At 51.3% G+C, this 18,782-nt stretch overlaps 1 protein-coding gene across 13 annotated transcripts; it reads left to right on the forward strand.

The window, feature by feature from the left end:
* The first annotated feature begins 2,921 nt into the window (after positions 1-2,921).
* Positions 2,922-15,233, forward strand: LOC120710827. Of its 13 annotated transcripts, none has more exons than XR_005690245.1 (6): positions 2,922-3,229; positions 3,309-3,592; positions 13,947-14,020; positions 14,105-14,161; positions 14,565-14,632; positions 14,856-15,233. XR_005690245.1 is itself a non-coding variant. In XM_039996459.1 (6 exons), exons 2-6 carry the CDS (start codon positions 3,317-3,319, stop codon positions 14,574-14,576), a joined length of 333 nt encoding a protein of 110 aa, XP_039852393.1. In that variant the 5' UTR covers positions 2,923-3,229; positions 3,309-3,316; the 3' UTR covers positions 14,577-14,634. The 13 variants fall into 13 exon arrangements, 3 of the variants coding, with proteins under 3 accessions (XP_039852393.1, XP_039852357.1, XP_039852350.1); XR_005690241.1 differs by having other exon boundaries at positions 2,923-3,229; positions 14,902-15,233; XM_039996459.1 differs by lacking the exon at positions 14,856-15,233 and having other exon boundaries at positions 2,923-3,229; positions 3,309-3,383; positions 3,470-3,592; positions 14,565-14,634.
* Positions 15,234-18,782: the final 3,549 nt, after the last annotated feature.

Consider the following 18,782-nt stretch of genomic DNA (forward strand, 5'->3'; position numbering starts at 1 on the left):
ATCATGTTTGTGATAGCTCTGCTCCACAAATTTACAGAAGCCGACTTCCCTCCGCCCTGCCAATCCAGTGTGCACGTTGCAGTCCAGCTGGACCCATCTAAGCTCCCCTACTTCCACGCGGACCCGCTCATCAGGTTGTCTTCTACCTCACTCCATTGTCTCTGTCTGCTTTGCCCAGGAAACAAGAGCACCGGCCATATCCATCACCGCTGGTCTACATTTGACACCAAGAACTAAGTAAAATCGATTGCCCAAGGCCTACTCTTATCTCATTCGCTCTCAATTTTGCTAGAAAAGAGCTTATTTTCTGTTGATCTCTACTGCTCTTAATTAAGTTGGACCGGACGGCGGCAGACCTGGCCGCCGTGCTCGCCTCGCACCGCCCTGTCTCCGCGCGCCTCTAGAGCCTCGGGTGAGCCCAGAGCCAGGAGGCGGCCGTCGGCGCCATCTGAGCAAGGCGACGCCATGGCGAGAGGTGATGCAGGGGCGGTGGCACGAGGTGAGGCGAGGTGTGGGTGCGGGCGCAGCAGGTGATGGCAAGCGCGGAGGCAGGGGTGGGGACGGCAGGCAGGGGAGAGGGCCGGTGTGGGCGCAGACGAGCGCAGAGGAGGTGGCGGTGGCAAGCGGCGCGAGCACCGGCGAATGCGGAGGCGGCCGGCGTGTGCCCAGGCGAGCGAGCAGGTAAGGCCGGCGCCGGTGTGGGCTGCCGGATCCCGGGTGAAGCGTGCGAGTCAAACCGCTTGTAATTAGATCATCAAATGCGAAATATGATCGATCAAAAGATTATGAGTTACTGACAGTGCCATCAAACCGCTTGTAATTAGACCGAAATTCGCCTACCCCATCCACATCCCCTCCGCCCCCTCCTCCTCCCCCACTGCCATTAATGTATTGTACTGTAAACTATAAAATATGCTTCTAATTTTCAATATATCTACTAATTCAAACGCTAAACAATTTTATTAACAATGGAAAATGATACTGGAGTGATATTGGCATAGCGTTAGCCCATGGTAGGTCGATAAGCTTGGCACCTCGGCTGAGATTCTGAGCCCCTATAGGCCCTAGCCTGCTTCAGGTTTCATGTGCTGAACAATTATTGCAAGAACTTGTTTGTAATAAAGACAAAAAGAACCATGATGAAGTAAAAAAAGTTGAGCTGTTTTGGGGCTAGCTGCCAATGGAAAGACCTAGCTATAAATAGGAGAAGCCCGATGCCTTAGAATATGCTACAAGGGAATGAAAGAATTCAGTTTCAGCTCAGCTCGGCTCATTGTACATATTTGTGCATCTGAGCTTGGGCATGGGAGTCGCCAGGAAATCTGTGGAGAACCAGGAGAACATGGCACCTTCTATGACGCTCTATCAAAGCCAGAGGCACAGGCTCTTCGAGGCTTGTGTTCAGTTTAGCAGCTCCTGCGCAGGTATCTTCTGCAACAATCGCGGTGGCATGGTGTGCTGGGCATTTGAGCAGGATAGGACCTAGAGTTTCTAGGAGCATAGGACCTAGAGTTTCATATAAGGGTGGTGGCCAATAGGCTCTCGTTGGTGGCAAGTAAAGTAATAAGATCATCTCAAACAGCGTTTAAATCAGGAAAATATATTACGGAAGGAGTGGTTATTTTGCATGAGACAATACATGAACTTCAAAAAAAGAAAACGAGTGGAGTAATTTTGAAACTAAACTTTGAGAAGGCTTATAATAAGGTCAGCTGGTCCTTTTTTAACATACTTTAAGAATGAAAGGGTTTTCACCGACCTGGTTTCGGTGGATTGAAAGCATAGTCACCGAAGGGAGTGTTGGAGTGAAAGTTAACGATGAGCTAGGACACTTCTTCAAAACAAGAAAAGACCCATGACAAGGCGCGACTCTAGGGATGGCAACGGGTACAAACTCGTCGGGTATCACTAACCCAAACCCGCACCCGCCAAGATAAAATCGTACCCATTAAAAAACTCATACCCGTCGCGGGTATGATTTCATGCCCGTACCCGTACCCGTGCGGGTTTTTTTACCCGCGGGTTACCCGTACCCGATAGAAGAAGTAACAAAATTTAATAGAAAACATAAACAAATACATAATGCATTATAGCCAAATGAGTCTATGAATATGTAATCATCGATGGGAATGGAAGTACATGAGCCTAAGTCTCTCTTAGCATGTGATTAGACCTTATTTTGATACAAGACCTTGTGACATTAGTATTTTAGGTTATATGTTGTCGGGTTTATTGTACCCACGGGTTTGCGGGTTTGGATACTTGAAGAACAAACCCACACCCGCAAACCCAACGGGTACGAAGTTTATCCCATTAAAAAACCCGCGGGTATAGAATTTAGTCTATGCCCGCACCCTAATAGAGAAAAACCCATCGGGTTTCGGGTACCCATTGCCATCCTACGCGACCCCCACTCACAAAAGTGGCTGACATGGTTGCTGTCTTTATTATCTCAAGAGCCACAAAACTGAAGCAGTTTAAGGGGCTAGTTCCCCACTTGGTCGATGGTGGAATCTCAATGTTATTGTTTAATGTTTATATACACTACCAGGGCCGTGTTTGGATGTGGAGGGGTAAATTTGTCCCAAGGCAAATGTTTTATTCCAACCATTTTCCCCCAATAATTTTACCCCATAAAGATGTTTGGATTAGGGGCAAATATGGTTGGAGAATATCATTTAATTGGTCATTTTACCCCCATTTGACACCTAAAGAGGGGTAAAGGAAAAAGAAGGGGTAAAACATTTACCTCAACAAGTTTTACCTCATGTTTGGATGTTTGAGGTAAAAAATAGATACTTTTACCCCTTTTACCTCTTTTAACTCTCCATCCAAACAGGACCTAGAAAACGAAGGGTCCTGTCGGTTTTTTCAGACCGACAGGAGCCCAGCAGGCACGCACCCGAAAAACGCAACTTAATCGCGGCCCGTCAGGAACCATTCTCTTCCCTCAAACCCTATCTCTTCTCCCCTCATCTGGCCACTGCTGGCGCCGCCGCCACTTCGCGATTCCTTGCACCCGCAGCTGCCTCCGCACGCCCGCGACCGCGCCCTCGCCCCCGCCCACCGCCGCGCGGCTGCGCGCGCCGGCGCCCTCGCCCCCACCCACCATCGCGCGCCTCCACGTAGCCTCCCTCCCCAGTTCCCCACCGGGTCTCAGATCGATTTGTTTTCCTTTTTCCATTTTGGGCGGCGGCCGAGGTGATCTGATTCGGTTGCTCAGCAAAAGGTTTGATCTTCCCCCTTCGAATACACCACCGTTTTTCAACATTTTCGTTGGATTCCTTGACGGTAGTTGCGCATTGTAGGTTAATTGATGCCGATGCGTGTTTTGCTGAATTTTTTTGGGGGGAAAGCTTCATGTGGGTCAGCTAATTTTTGTGGTAGTATAATGCTTCTGTAAATGGCCTGAAGTACAACCACCACTCAGCAATTCTTGATCTGTTTGTTTCGGTGTTAAAATTTCCAGGCCATCCTATTTGTGACAATAAGGCCCTTCTCAAAGAGCTTCTATCGGCGGATCAACAGATTCCTGGCAGAGCTGCTGTGGCCTCAGCTGGTTTGGGTTGTGGACTGGTGGGCAGGCGTCAAGGTATGTAGATGTGATCAACATCAAAGCAAAATTTTGTATCGCATTGCACCTGTCAACGTTACTTGCACCTCTCCTACACATGAAGAGTCAAGTCCCAAGGACCAACACAACAGAACTGTTAGGGGCATTGATAAAGATTGGAAACCTACCTTTGGCTAGAGTTGAGTGTGATGTGTTTAAGGGCCGTACTGGGCAAACCATCATGGAATTGGCCTATTATTCAACTCTGTGATACTGCCTTTCGGTGAACTTTTGTTGCATATCCTCTAAACATGAACATACTAGGGCATGAACTGATAAGTATGGCTTGTAAAACTGAAAAGGAAAGATACTCGTTGTCGCGGGATTTCTAGGGTACCCACAGCCGGGTGGCGGAACGCACCCGCCTCTTCCCAGTGAGGGAGTTCTCGAGGGAGTACTAGGCAGTTGGGCTAATCTTGCACTGAGGCGAGCACACAAGAATGCCTGATCTAGAGTGGTTCGGGCCGCCGGAGCGTAATACCCTACATCCACTGGGAGATGTATTGTTCTTGGTTATGAATGAACCAATCCTCTGCCGGGTCTTGGCTTTCACCCAGCCTGAGTTTTTTTTTCTAGCGGGCGCCCCTCCCCCTTTTATAGACCAAGGGGTGCGGATACATAGAACGTTGGGGCCCCGACAAGTGGGCCCAACGTGACTGCGTAGCATACTGCGCAGAGTATTTAAATGGCTACAGTGGTTACGAATCTTTCCTCCGATACGCTTCCATGCCCTGCTAGCCCTCTGACGAAAGGAGGTCTTTCCTTGTCCCGTCAGCAAGGTGACCGTTGGGGAACGTAGCTTGCGGCGTGACCTGCTGAGGCTATTATGTAGGCGTCATAATGGGTGGAGTCGAGCCGTCGTATCCATCTGTTATGGCAGACTGACAGGCGCGGCGTGGGCGGCGCCAGCGGTTCCACTATGCACCTTGGTAATATGCGATCAATAGTGCCCCTTAGTCAAAGAATCGCCTCTGCTTCTACCGCATTAATGCGGGCGTCCACCTACCACAATGAATGCAGTGGTGGGTGAGGCTTTGTATGGAGACCAAGCGGCCTTGTATACGTGTCCGTGCTTGTAGACACGTGTCGGCTCCGGACCACCCCGAGGCAGGGCGTCGACTTCTTCCCTTTGCGAGGGGTCCGGTTACCATACTGGGGGTCTGAGACCCCATGAGGGGTCCGGGACTTCCGCGGGGGTCCGGACCCTTCGGGAGGTCCGGAGCCCCGGCTGTTCGGGCTGCCCGCCTCTTCCGGGTCACGCGTCGTTCCCGGATCTTTCCCAGCCGTGAGGCAGGCCCGGAACCGTTGTTGAGAGATCAGGACTCCGGACCACAGGGGTCCGGCTGTTTGGTCGTAGCCAAGGATAACTACAAGGCCCTTGCCTAGATACAGCAAGAAGGGGTACCTCAGTCCTGGGGTACCGACAGTGGCCCCCGGGCCCACCTCGGGAGAGGTACGAACCCGCAGGTAGGGCCACTACCGTGATGTGTTTCTACGCAACTTGATTACGTTGGTGTGCTCATGGAGAGAGCGGGCGTCCCGGACCCCTGAGGCCGGTACATCTGTTGCCAGGTTCAGGTACTAGAGTGTTCTCCACAGGGCGATGAAGGTGTAGGCTTAGGGTATGTAACCAAGCTAAGCGGCTATACAGACTTCGGATCGCCCAGGGAGCAAGCACTACTTCCCGGACCTGGCTCTTGCCGACCGTGGCGAGCGGTCTCCGCCGGAGCGGGCCACCGGAGTGGACTTGAGTCGACCGTGGCGAGCGGTCTCCGCCGGAGCGGGCCACCGGAGTGGACTTGAGTTATTGCTGACGAACCAAAGGAATATTTCACCGGACCTCACAGTAAGGTGCAGGAAACCAAGCCTTATACCAGAAGGGAGCCCGGGACCTCTAAAGACAGCAGTCTCGGTTACTAGAGTACTTGTAACAAGGTAGCGAAGTACGTAAACTTAGGGTACATTACCAGGCTAGGCTGCGCGGAGCTCCTCTACCCCAGGATATGAGTACTACTTCTCCAGAGCAGGTCCTTAGGGGTCCGGACTGCCTTCCAGCTAGGAGGGGCGTCCTCACCCGAGTTCAAGCCGGCAACTTAACTTGGATTGCTAACAGCAAAAGAAAAGACTCTGTCTTGGGGGAAAAGATGGTTAACCAAGAAATAGCCAATCAGAACAAATGAATGTAATCAGGGTGGCGCCGAGATATGACTAAGAAAATAAATCTCCTTTATTATTGTGGTTATCACGGTATACATCAGAGGTCGGGATTACGAGGTCGGACCTCCACCGCTCTGGACCGCTTTTTGCTTGTTGCGTGATAGGGCCAGAGGTCGGGTTTACAAGGTCGGACCTTGACCGCTCTGGACACACACGTAGGCGCCACGTTTTTACAAAGGAGGAACTCTCTTAATCTTTTCTTAGGAGTAACCTACGGCTGCATGCTATACAACGTGTTCTTCTCCGGCTGGAAGTGGTACGGCCACTCCTGAATTCTTCATAGTCGTCGGAGGCGAAGGCGCCCTAGATGTGCCTGAACTGCATCATCTAGCATCACCTCGGGAGCTCGGGGGGCCACTCCTTGCCTAAGAGCTGTCATATGGTTAGGTAGCATGAGACAAATTCTTTGGCTTTGAATGGAAGAGGCCCTCTGCCGCCGCCGTCGTCTGCCGATGGAAGTCAGACGCCCTTGCGCAGCAGAAGGACCGGTGCGAAGCGCGGAGAGGTGCGGTCGTTCGCCGGCTTGTCCTTGGTGCTAGCGCCAGGGGCCCCCGCGCCTGGCGGCGGGGCCCTGTCTGCAGCAGCACCAAGCTCCTCGGACGGTGCTGGCGGCGACAGGACGACACGGCCAACTTCCTCCGGGATGGCCGTCGGCTCCAGGCTCCATGTTGAGAGAAAGCCTTGAGCCGACGTCATGCCGCCGGAGAGGGAGCATGGCCGTTGCTTGAGAGAAAACCTTGAGCCGACGTAGGGGCGGCAGCGCCCAGCGGCGCCTCCGCTGTGCGTTGCTGCGCCGGCTCTGAGGTGTTGCAGTAGCGACGCACAACAAACGCCCCTGCCGTGCACCGCCGTACTGCGGGCGTTGGCGCCCCAGTGCCTTGGCATATGGCATGGGTGACGCCCTGCCTTCCTTCATCTTCTCGTTCGCCGTTGCAGAGGAAGAACACAGCCCCTGAAGCCCGCAGATCCAGCCTGCGCCTGACTCCCCACGGACGGCGCCAAATGTCGCGGGATTTCTAGGGTACCCACAGCCGGGTGGCGGAACGCACCCGCCTCTTCCCAGTGAGGGAGTTCTCGAGGGAGTACTAAGCAGTTGGGCTAATCTTGCACTGAGGCGAGCACACAAGAACGTCTGATCTAGAGTGGTTCGGGCCGCTGGAGCGTAATACCCTACATCCACTGGGAGATGTATTGTTCTTGGTTATGAATGAACCAATCCTCTGCCGGGTCTTGGCTTTCACCCAGCCTGAGTTTTTTTTTCTAGCGGACGCCCCTCCCCCTTTTATAGACCAAGGGGTGCGGATACATAGAACGTTGGGGCCCCGACAAGTGGGCCCAACGTGACTGCACAGCATACTGCGCAGAGTATTTAAATGGCTACAGTGGTTACGAATCTTTCCTCCGATACGCTTCCATGCCCTGCTAGCCCTCTGACGAAAGGAGGTCTTTCCTTGTCCCGTCAGCAAGGTGACCGTTGGGGAACGTAGCTTGCGGCGTGACCTGCTGAGGCTATTATGTAGGCGTCATAATGGGTGGAGTCGAGCCGTCGTATCCATCTGTTATGGCAGACTGACAGGCGTGGCGTGGGCGGCGCTAGCGGTTCCACTATGCACCTTGGTAATATGCGATCAATAGTGCCCCTTAGTCAAAGAATCGCCTCTGCTTCTACCGCATTAATGCGGGCGTCCACCTACCACAATGAATGCAGTGGTGGGTGAGGCTTTGTATGGAGACCAAGCGGCCTTGTATACGTGTCCGTGCTTGTAGACACGTGTCGGCTCCGGACCACCCCGAGGCAGGGCGTCGACTTCTTCCCTTTGCGAGGGGTCCGGTTACCATACTGGGGGTCTGAGACCCCATGAGGGGTCCGGGACTTCCGCGGGGGTCCGGACCCTTCGGGAGGTCCGGAGCCCCGGCTGTTCGGGCTGCCCGCCTCTTCCGGGTCACGCGTCGTTCCCGGATCTTTCCCACCCGTGAGGCAGGCCCGGAACCGTTGTTGAGAGATCAGGACTCCGGACCACAGGGGTCCGGCTGTTTGGTCGTAGCCAAGGATAACTACAAGGCCCTTGCCTAGATACAGCAAGAAGGGGTACCCCAGTCCTGGGGTACCGACAGTGGCCCCCGGGCCCACCTCGGGAGAGGTACGAACCCGCAGGTAGGGCCACTACCGTGATGTGTTTCTACGCAACTTGATTACGTTGGTGTGCTCATGGAGAGAGCGGGCGTCCCGGACCCCTGAGGCCGGTACATCTGTTGCCAGGTTCAGGTACTAGAGTGCTCTCCACAGGGTGATGAAGGTGTAGGCTTAGGGTATGTAACCAAGCTAAGCGGCTATACAGACTTCGGATCGCCCAGGGAGCAAGCACTACTTCCCGGACCTGGCTCTTGCCGACCGTGGCGAGCGGTCTCCGCCGGAGCGGGCCACCGGAGTGGACTTGAGTCGACCGTGGCGAGCGGTCTCCGCCGGAGCGGGCCACCGGAGTGGACTTGAGTCGACCGTGGCGAGCGGTCTCCGCCGGAGCGGGCCACCGGAGTGGACTTGAGTTATTGCTGACGAACCAAAGGAATATTTCACCGGACCTCACAGTAAGGTGCAGGAAACCAAGCCTTATACCAGAAGGGAGCCCGGGACCTCTAAAGACAGCAGTCTCGGTTACTAGAGTACTTGTAACAAGGTAGCGAAGTACGTAAACTTAGGGTACATTACCAGGCTAAGCTGCGCGGAGCTCCTCTACCCCAGGATATGAGTACCACTTCTCCAGAGCAGGTCCTTAGGGGTCCGGACTGCCTTCCAGCTAGGAGGGGCGTCCTCACTCGAGTTCAAGCCGGCAACTTAACTTGGATTGCTAACAGCAAAAGAAAAGACTCTGTTTTGGGGGAAAAGATGGTTAACCAAGAAATAGCCAATCAGAACAAATGAATGTAATCAGGGTGGCACCGAGATATGACTAAGAAAATAAATCTCCTTTATTATTGTGGTTATCACGGTATACATCAGAGGTCGGGATTACGAGGTCGGACCTCCACCGCTCTGGACCGCTTTTTGCTTGTTGCGTGATAGGGCCAGAGGTCGGGTTTACAAGGTCGGACCTTGACCGCTCTGGACACACACGTAGGCGCCACGTTTTTACAAAGGAGGAACTCTCTTAATCTTTTCTTAGGAGTAACCTACGGCTGCATGCTATACAACGTGTTCTTCTCCGGCTGGAAGTGGTACGGCCACTCCTGAATTCTTCATAGTCGTCGGAGGCGAAGGCGCCCTAGATGTGCCTGAACTGCATCATCTAGCATCACCTCGGGAGCTCGGGGGGCCACTCCTTGCCTAAGAGCTGTCATATGCTTAGGTAGCATGAGACAAATTCTTTGGCTTTGAATGGAAGAGGCCCCCTGCCGCCGCCGTCGTCTGCCGATGGAAGTCAGACGCCCTTGCGCAGCAGAAGGACCGGTGCGAAGTGCGGAGAGGTGCGGTCGTTCGCCGGCTTGTCCTTGGTGCTAGCGCCAGGGGCCCCCGCGCCTGGCGGCGGGGCCCTGTCTGCAGCAGCACCAAGCTCCTCGGACGGTGCTGGCGGCGACAGGACGACACGGCCAACTTCCTCCGGGATGGCCGTCGGCTCCAGGCTCCATGTTGAGAGAAAGCCTTGAGCCGACGTCATGCCGCCGGAGAGGGAGCATGGCCGTTGCTTGAGAGAAAACCTTGAGCCGACGTAGGGGCGGCAGCGCCCAGCGGCGCCTCCGCTGTGCGTTGCTGCGCCGGCTCTGAGGTGTTGCAGTAGCGACGCACAACAAACGCCCCTGCCGTGCACCGCCGTACTGCGGGCGTTGGCGCCCCAGTGCCTTGGCATATGGCATGGGTGACGCCCTGCCTTCCTTCATCTTCTCGTTCGCCGTTGCAGAGGAAGAACACAGCCCCTGAAGCCCGCAGATCCAGCCTGCGCCTGACTCCCCACGGACGGCGCCAAATGTCGCGGGATTTCTAGGGTACCCACAGCCGGGTGGCGGAACGCACCCGCCTCTTCCCAGTGAGGGAGTTCTCGAGGGAGTACTAAGCAGTTGGGCTAATCTTGCACTGAGGCGAGCACACAAGAACGTCTGATCTAGAGTGGTTCGGGCCGCCGGAGCGTAATACCCTACATCCACTGGGAGATGTATTGTTCTTGGTTATGAATGAACCAATCCTCTGCCGGGTCTTGGCTTTCACCCAGCCTGAGTTTTTTTTCTAGCGGACGCCCCTCCCCCTTTTATAGACCAAGGGGTGCGGATACATAGAACGTTGGGGCCCCGACAAGTGGGCCCAACGTGACTGCGCAGCATACTGCGCAGAGTATTTAAATGGCTACAGTGGTTACGAATCTTTCCTCCGATACGCTTCCATGCCCTGCTAGCCCTCTGACGAAAGGAGGTCTTTCCTTGTCCCGTCAGCAAGGTGACCGTTGGGGAACGTAGCTTGCGGCGTGACCTGCTGAGGCTATTATGTAGGCGTCATAATGGGTGGAGTCGAGCCGTCGTATCCATCTGTTATGGCAGACTGACAGGCGTGGCGTGGGCGGCGCCAGCGGTTCCACTATGCACCTTGGTAATATGCGATCAATAGTGCCCCTTAGTCAAAGAATTGCCTCTGCTTCTACCGCATTAATGCGGGCGTCCACCTACCACAATGAATGCAGTGGTGGGTGAGGCTTTGTATGGAGACCAAGCGGCCTTGTATACGTGTCCGTGCTTGTAGACACGTGTCGGCTCCGGACCACCCCGAGGCAGGGCGTCGACTTCTTCCCTTTGCGAGGGGTCCGGTTACCATACTGGGGGTCTGAGACCCCATGAGGGGTCCGGGACTTCCGCGGGGGTCCGGACCCTTCGGGAGGTTCGGAGCCCCGGCTGTTCGGGCTGCCCGCCTCTTCCGGGTCACGCGTCGTTCCCGGATCTTTCCCAGCCGTGAGGCAGGCCCGGAACCGTTGTTGAGAGATCAGGACTCCGGACCACAGGGGTCCGGCTGTTTGGTCGTAGCCAAGGATAACTACAAGGCCCTTGCCTAGATACAGCAAGAAGGGGTACCTCAGTCCTGGGGTACCGACAGTGGCCCCCGGGCCCACCTCGGGAGAGGTACGAACCCGCAGGTAGGGCCACTACCGTGATGTGTTTCTACGCAACTTGATTACGTTGGTGTGCTCATGGAGAGAGCGGGCGTCCCGGACCCCTGAGGCCGGTACATCTGTTGCCAGGTTCAGGTACTAGAGTGCTCTCCACAGGGCGATGAAGGTGTAGGCTTAGGGTATGTAACCAAGCTAAGCGGCTATACAGACTTCGGATCGCCCAGGGAGCAAGCACTACTTCCCGGACCTGGCTCTTGCCGACCGTGGCAAGCGGTCTCCGCCGGAGCGGGCCACCGGAGTGGACTTGAGTCGACCGTGGCGAGCGGTCTCCGCCGGAGCGGGCCACCGGAGTGGACTTGAGTCGACCGTGGCGAGCGGTCTCCGCCGGAGCGGGCCACCGGAGTGGACTTGAGTTATTGCTGACGAACCAAAGGAATATTTCACCGGACCTCACAGTAAGGTGCAGGAAACCAAGCCTTATACCAGAAGGGAGCCCGGGACCTCTAAAGACAGCAGTCTCGGTTACTAGAGTACTTGTAACAAGGTAGCGAAGTACGTAAACTTAGGGTACATTACCAGGCTAAGCTGCGCGGAGCTCCTCTACCCCAGGATATGAGTACTACTTCTCCAGAGCAGGTCCTTAGGGGTCCGGACTGCCTTCCAGCTAGGAGGGGCGTCCTCACCCGAGTTCAAGCCGGCAACTTAACTTGGATTGCTAACTGCAAAAGAAAAGACTGTCTTGGGGGAAAAGATGGTTAACCAAGAAATAGCCAATCAGAACAAATGAATGTAATCAGGGTGGCGCCGAGATATGACTAAGAAAATAAATCTCCTTTATTATTGTGGTTATCACGGTATACATCAGAGGTCGGGATTACGAGGTCGGACCTCCACCGCTCTGGACCGCTTTTTGCTTGTTGCGTGATAGGGCCAGAGGTCGGGTTTACAAGGTCGGACCTTGACCGCTCTGGACACACACGTAGGCGCCACGTTTTTACAAAGGAGGAACTCTCTTAATCTTTTTTTAGGAGTAACCTACGGCTGCATGCTATACAACGTGTTCTTCTCCGGCTGGAAGTGGTACGGCCACTCCTGAATTCTTCATAGTCGTCGGAGGCGAAGGCGCCCTAGATGTGCCTGAACTGCATCATCTAGCATCACCTCGGGAGCTCGGGGGGCCACTCCTTGCCTAAGAGCTGTCATATGGTTAGGTAGCATGAGACAAATTCTTTGGCTTTGAATGGAAGAGGCCCCCTGCCGCCGCCGTCGTCTGCCGATGGAAGTCAGACGCCCTTGCGCAGCAGAAGGACCGGTGCGAAGCGCGGAGAGGTGCGGTCGTTCGCCGGCTTGTCCTTGGTGCTAGCACCAGGGGCCCCCGCGCCTGGCGGCGGGGCCCTGTCTGCAGCAGCACCAAGCTCCTCGGACGGTGCTGGCGGCGACAGGACGACACGGCCAACTTCCTCCGGGATGGCCGTCGGCTCCAGGCTCCATGTTGAGAGAAAGCCTTGAGCCGACGTCATGCCGCCGGAGAGGGAGCATGGCCGTTGCTTGAGAGAAAACCTTGAGCCGACGTAGGGGCGGCAGCGCCCAGCGGCGCCTCCGCTGTGCGTTGCTGCGCCGGCTCTGAGGTGTTGCAGTAGCGACGCACAACAAACGCCCCTGCCGTGCACCGCCGTACTGCGGGCGTTGGCGCCCCAGTGCCTTGGCATATGGCATGGGTGACGCCCTGCCTTCCTTCATCTTCTCGTACGCCGTTGCAGAGGAAGAACACAGCCCCTGAAGCCCGCAGATCCAGCCTGCGCCTGACTCCCCACGGACGGCGCCAAATGTCGCGGGATTTCTAGGGTACCCACAGCCGGGTGGCGGAACGCACCCGCCTCTTCCCAGTGAGGGAGTTCTCGAGGGAGTACTAAGCAGTTGGGCTAATCTTGCACTGAGGCGAGCACACAAGAACGTCTGATCTAGAGTGGTTCGGGCCGCCGGAGCGTAATACCCTACATCCACTGGGAGATGTATTGTTCTTGGTTATGAATGAACCAATCCTCTGCCGGGTCTTGGCTTTCACCCAGCCTGAGTTTTTTTTTTCTAGCGGACGCCCCTCCCCCTTTTATAGACCAAGGGGTGCGAATACATAGAACGTTGGGGCCCCGACAAGTGGGCCCAACGTGACTACGCAGCATACTGCGCAGAGTATTTAAATGGCTACAGTGGTTACGAATCTTTCCTCCGATACGCTTCCATGCCCTGCTAGCCCTCTGACGAAAGGAGGTCTTTCCTTGTCCCGTCAGCAAGGTGACCGTTGGGGAACATAGCTTGCGGCGTGACCTGCTGAGGCTATTATGTAGGCGTCATAATGGGTGGAGTCGAGCCGTCGTATCCATCTGTTATGGCAGACTGACAGGCGCGGCGTGGGCGGCGCCAGCGGTTCCACTATGCACCTTGGTAATATGCGATCAATAGTGCCCCTTAGTCAAAGAATCGCATCGGCTTCTACCGCATTAATGCGGGCGTCCACCTACCACAATGAATGAAGTGGTGGGTGAGGCTTAGTATGGAGACCAAGCGGCCTTGTATACGTGTCCGTGCTTGTAGACACGTGTCGGTTCCGGACCACCCCGAGGCAGGGCGTCGACTTCTTCCCTTTGCGAGGGGTCCGGTTACCTTACTGGGGGTCTGAGACCCCATGAGGGGTCCGGGACTTCCGCGGGGGTCCGGACCCTTCGGGAGGTCCAGAGCCCCGGCTGTTCGGGCTGCCCGCCTCTTCCGTGTCACGCGTCGTTCCCGGATCTTTCCCAGCCGTGAGGCAGGCCCGGAACCGTTGTTGAGAGATCAGGACTCCGGACCACAGGGGTCCGGCTGTTTGGTCGTAGCCAAGGATAACTACAAGGCCCTTGCCTAGATACAGCAAGAAGGGGTACCCCAGTCCTGGGGTACCGACACTCGTAAAACTGATAAGTCTAAATGAACATACTTCTCAAGTATGTAGTGTACTAGAGTTGGACTACAAGCTTATCTGATTAATTCTGTAGGTAAAGAGCATGCACTCGTCATATCAAATCATTGGCGCGATGTCGATTGGCTTATTGGATGGATATTGGCACAGGTTGTTATCTCTCATCTTTCTTAACAACTGTCACAAACTTGTATAGCTTATTGATTTCCATTTCTTTTCTGGGCTTGTGTTCAGCGCTCAGGATGCCTTGGAAGTAAACTTGCTGTGATCAAGTCATCAAGGTTCCTTCCAGTGAGTTATCTCATATGTATTTTTCTGTGGCATGTAATTTACAATTTATATTCTCATTGGCTTGTGCCATTAATTGTAAAGCACATGCAAAAATTTATTTGTGGCAAAAGTAAGCAACATAAACAAGTATATTTGGGAGTAGAAACTTGCTTGTCTAGTATCAAGAAATTAGGATAGCATATTTCTGAATCAAGGTAGACCTTCAAGGTAGACCAGCACTACTTTACTTTGTTCTGAATCAAACTGAATATGTATGATTTCTGCTCAGATTTTATTTGTTATTGAGTTCAAGAATATATAAAGGACAATTGACCTTGATGTTGGCATCAGACTGCATTGATACTTCTACTACCATTACTAATTCTTCTGTGTTGAACTGGACTTTTGTCCAAAATTTGCTCAGATTGATCCCTGAATTGAAGACTCTACAAGTCCAAATTAAACAAAAACATTATTGCTGATATCTGGAAGGTGAGTGCCTTTATCTTATCAACACTTCTTTCTTCTGAAAGTGACTACTAACCCTATGCGCTCTTCAATTGAAGGTTCTTTCTAGTTTAGAATAGGTTAATGTTTACTGAATTTCAGTTTGTAATATGCATGCTTTGACTTAAGTTGAAAGTTCTTTTCATTTTAGTACTAGATATATACAGCAAGGTGAATTGGTGATTCCATCATTACTAGTTCTTTTCAGGTTTGACAATTTGAACATGCACTGCAATCTGATCCAGTTAAATTAGTCACTTGGTTAGGTACAAAAATACAACAGAATGGTGAATGGAGCGCCGGTGATCTTCATCAAGGTGAAGTTTAGTTAACCTTTTCGCCAAGTTAACTTTAGTTTTATTAGCTGCGTTATGTACACAGAGAGTTAGAATTTATAGTAATCTTCATATTAAGTTCCCTTCAATAATGTATATGTAGTACAGTTCTCATTTTAGTGGACATGCATATGGAACAACAATTGGATCTGATGGATGGCTTGTAATTTTTATGTATAAGTAATTTCAATGGACATGTATATGGAACTACAATCAGATCTGATGGAGCTGAGAAATTGTGCATGGACAAATTATTTTTTTACCTTTATTATTTGGTTTCCTGACGGTTTTTTGCTATAAAAACCGTCGGGAATTCATTTAGGAGGTGTCATCAGGCTGGCCGTCGGGAACTGCCGTCAGGAAATGATTCTTGTCGGCCAACTGTCAGGAAATGTCATTTTTCCTGACCACCGTCCCCTGTCGGCAAATTACTGTCGGTAAGCCGACAGGAGTCTTATTCCTGATGGTTTTCGGATGAATTCTGATGGTTTTTGGCTGTCAGGAAAAAATCTCAGCCTGGTAGTGATAAAATGCTACCCACGAGATGTGTCATCATGTATTCATGTATAATGGAAGAAATAAGAATAGCAATTCATAAAACAAATGGTTCAATTAAATATATATCAAACACGTGTGATGCAAAATGAAATGTATTACTAGATAATGATAAATATGTATTCTAGAGTATGTGTTAGAATATTTAATAGATGAAAAAAGGCGTGAGATAGATAATTATAAGTATTAGCTATAAGTATTATTTTTATATTAATTTTAATTAAAGCTCGTGCGAGAGCACGGGTTGATATGCTAGTTTTAGAAATTGATATGGTATGGACATTCAGATTCCTGCTGTCCATTTTCCAACTTAAACCATGCTTCAACATGATCATATATAAGAGCTTGCTTTCATATACGATAACTGTTAGCGATGATGTACAGGCCACGTTGCGTGGCTCTCCTAACATGTAGCTAGATAGTGGCTCAGTTAGTGGCCCAGTTAGTTGCTGACCCATTCTGTCATGTACATGTATTTATACACCTAGCAGTGATCAATGAAAGTCGGTTGCTGCAATCTTGTTCTCTCTCTCGCTTACAATAAAGAATAAGCATTTTATTCTTTTCCCCTTTCGTAGATCTGACCATCTAGTTTGGTCCAAGTTTTAATTTTTGGAAAAATTAGATATATATCATTAAAAGATCCCAAAGTTAGATATATACCATTGGACCCACATGTCATTGACTCATGTGAACCCCATACATCAGTGAGATAATGATGGTATATATCTAATTTTGAGATCTTTATTTTTTTTCCCTTTTTATAATTGCAGCGTTTAAGATGCTTTTGACTTGCCCAGATCAAGTTCAGTCATAAATAAATAGGAGATGCTCGATGCTTCAGAGGCCACATGCACAGCTTCAGGTTTTCATGTGCTGCGGCATAACTACAAGAACTCGATTTCCCCCATTTCTAAGAGAAGAGAGGAAAATAAAGAAAATTAAATTCGAGCGGTTTAATTTGGAACTGCCTAGAGGCAAGGTGTAGCTATAAAATAGGAGAATCCAGATGCTGTAGAGTGGAGCTGCAAACCACCTCAAACCCACAGGATGCTGTGGAGTGGAACGGCAAAGCTTCTCCCATCTTGCCTTGCTTCTATTTTCGGTGCTAAGCTGATGCTCCATTATTCCTCTGTGTCTGAGCTTGGGGATGAGAGTCACCAGGAAGATGTGCAGGACGAACGGGTGGTCGGTACCAGCCGCTCATGCTCTGCTTGGTTGCTTCTGCACAAGTGGCGGGTGCCATGGCGACGGCAGAAGAGTGACGGTTAGGTCATGCCATGGCGATCAACAGAAAATGCCGGTGGACGTGGACCTATTCGGGGAGCCAAGTGATTGCAGAGGTAGCCGTTGAGTCGGTGACTCCTACGCCCAAGCTCAGATGCTAAACAGGAAGAGTTTGCGACGCAGCGGCGCCCAGGATGATAGGATCTCCACAACCGTAGCCAGGCCGGGCTCGAACTTATGCCTCCCTGGAAGTGGATCAACTGCTTGTAGGCAGATTTGGTGGAGTAGGTGCCATTCGTTCGAAGACCTCACAATGTTTCCGCGTGTTTTTCTTGATTTTCTCCTGTGTAATCGAAGCTAATAAGCAAGTCTTTCAACTAATTTTTTCAGCACGTGCACGTCCATTCAACAAACTCAAAAACAAATTGTAGTACTCCTTCCGTCCACAAATGTAGCACAGTAGCAGGACTGTGTACGCACATGTTGATGGATGCATTAATTGTGCTCACAACTCAAGTCGATTTCAGTGCTGAACATTCAGGACCCAATGCAAGTGTATGTAGTACGTGCACATATACATGTAGGTGTAGTGTCACAAACAGTAATGGTAGGGCACCTTTGGCCTAGGATGTATCAGGAACTCAGCATGCAGTAAAATCCAAGGAGTCAGTTTCACCGATGCTCCTTCCATTGGCACGTCTTTCCTCTTGCGCTGTGGGGTTGTAAACTCTAACCCCACAGTTTTGCAATTGGTGTCTGCCCATCTAAGATCTTCATACTTCAGTTCTACATCGGTGAGAGGAGAGCTCCGAGGTTGATAGGCTGACCTCATTTCTTCCCACGCTGCCTGCTTCAATCAGTTTCAGACTTTCAATATTCATCAGCTCATTCTTCGTCTCTCGGCCTATGAGTTTAGGATTGGGAGCCGTCTGGAATTTGGGGGGTCTATGCTATAAAGAAATCTGGTAGCTTACGGCGGCTTCTGTTCTGCTTTGTTGTTTATCGTGTAAACTCATCCAGGCCAGTTGCAGTACCTGCTTTTATGTTCTGACTTCTGACGTGGTCAGAAGAAGGTGTCCACGTTTAAATTAACTCAGAGTTTCAGAGGCGAGCGCAAGTGGCCAAGTACAATTGGGGAGCTCAGAGATAATCACAGGTTCAGTGCAAGGGATTACTTGGAACAAATCAGCAGGGTGCTGATCCTTGACCAAAAAGACGACTAAACATAAAGGGCATAGAACACTCCAAAAATCAATCTCAAGTAGCATCTAGAAATGTACAAATGTGAAATATGATCGATAATCAGATTATGAGTTTTTGATGGCGCCATCAAACCATTTGTAATTAGACCGAAATTTCTTTTTTTCTTAATACAAACACACGCAGCTGTTATGCATATCTGTAAAGAGTAATCAGATTAATTATGAGCTTTGAGGCGTACCCAGCCCATCATAGAGTACATTTTGTTGCACTCTGCAGCAGCAAATAGTGGGAATCCTTGCCATTATTCTGGATCGCTTGTTGATTTGAAGAATCAAATCTTCAGAACTCAAAGCCAAAATAACTTAGAGAACACGATTATTCCTTGCAAAAAAAAAAGATCGGAGAAAAATTAAAGGATAACGAAATTATGTACATATGTACAGTTTCGACCTACTCAAAGCCGGCCAAAGGCCAGGCCTGGCTATTAATAGGCTACTAAAGGTAGACAATAGAACATTTCTTTCCATCGCACTTGAATATGTATATGTTTCGGTTCTCAACTCAATCGCCGTCTCCATATGCTTGAGCTTATTAAGTTATTTTTAGGTTTGGGAGTCATCAGGAATCGAATCTGTAGTGCTCGATTCTGATAACGCAATGTAAGTTACTGATCATGCCAACACACGGAAGGGCACACTTCCCAGTATTTGGTTTGCTGTACCATATCCACTAATCCACACGAACAATGGCGGAACATAACCCACCCACCCCCTCCTCTTTTGTGGTGAGATTTTTTCCTGCATGGCTTGAGATTT

The sequence above is a fragment of the Panicum virgatum genome, chromosome 1K (genome assembly GCF_016808335.1).
Source record: "Panicum virgatum strain AP13 chromosome 1K, P.virgatum_v5, whole genome shotgun sequence".
Classification (NCBI taxonomy): domain Eukaryota; kingdom Viridiplantae; phylum Streptophyta; class Magnoliopsida; order Poales; family Poaceae; genus Panicum; species Panicum virgatum.

Coding starts and splice junctions, on each gene's coding strand:
- LOC120710827 (XM_039996416.1), top strand. CDS start 3,317: ATGCCGATGCGTGTTTTGCTGAATTTTTTTGGGGGGAAAGCTTCATGT. Junction 3,593..13,946: donor ACTGGTGGGCAGGCGTCAAG/GTATGTAGATGT, acceptor TTAATTCTGTAG/GTAAAGAGCATGCACTCGTC. Junction 14,021..14,104: donor TTGGATGGATATTGGCACAG/GTTGTTATCTCT, acceptor GCTTGTGTTCAG/CGCTCAGGATGCCTTGGAAG.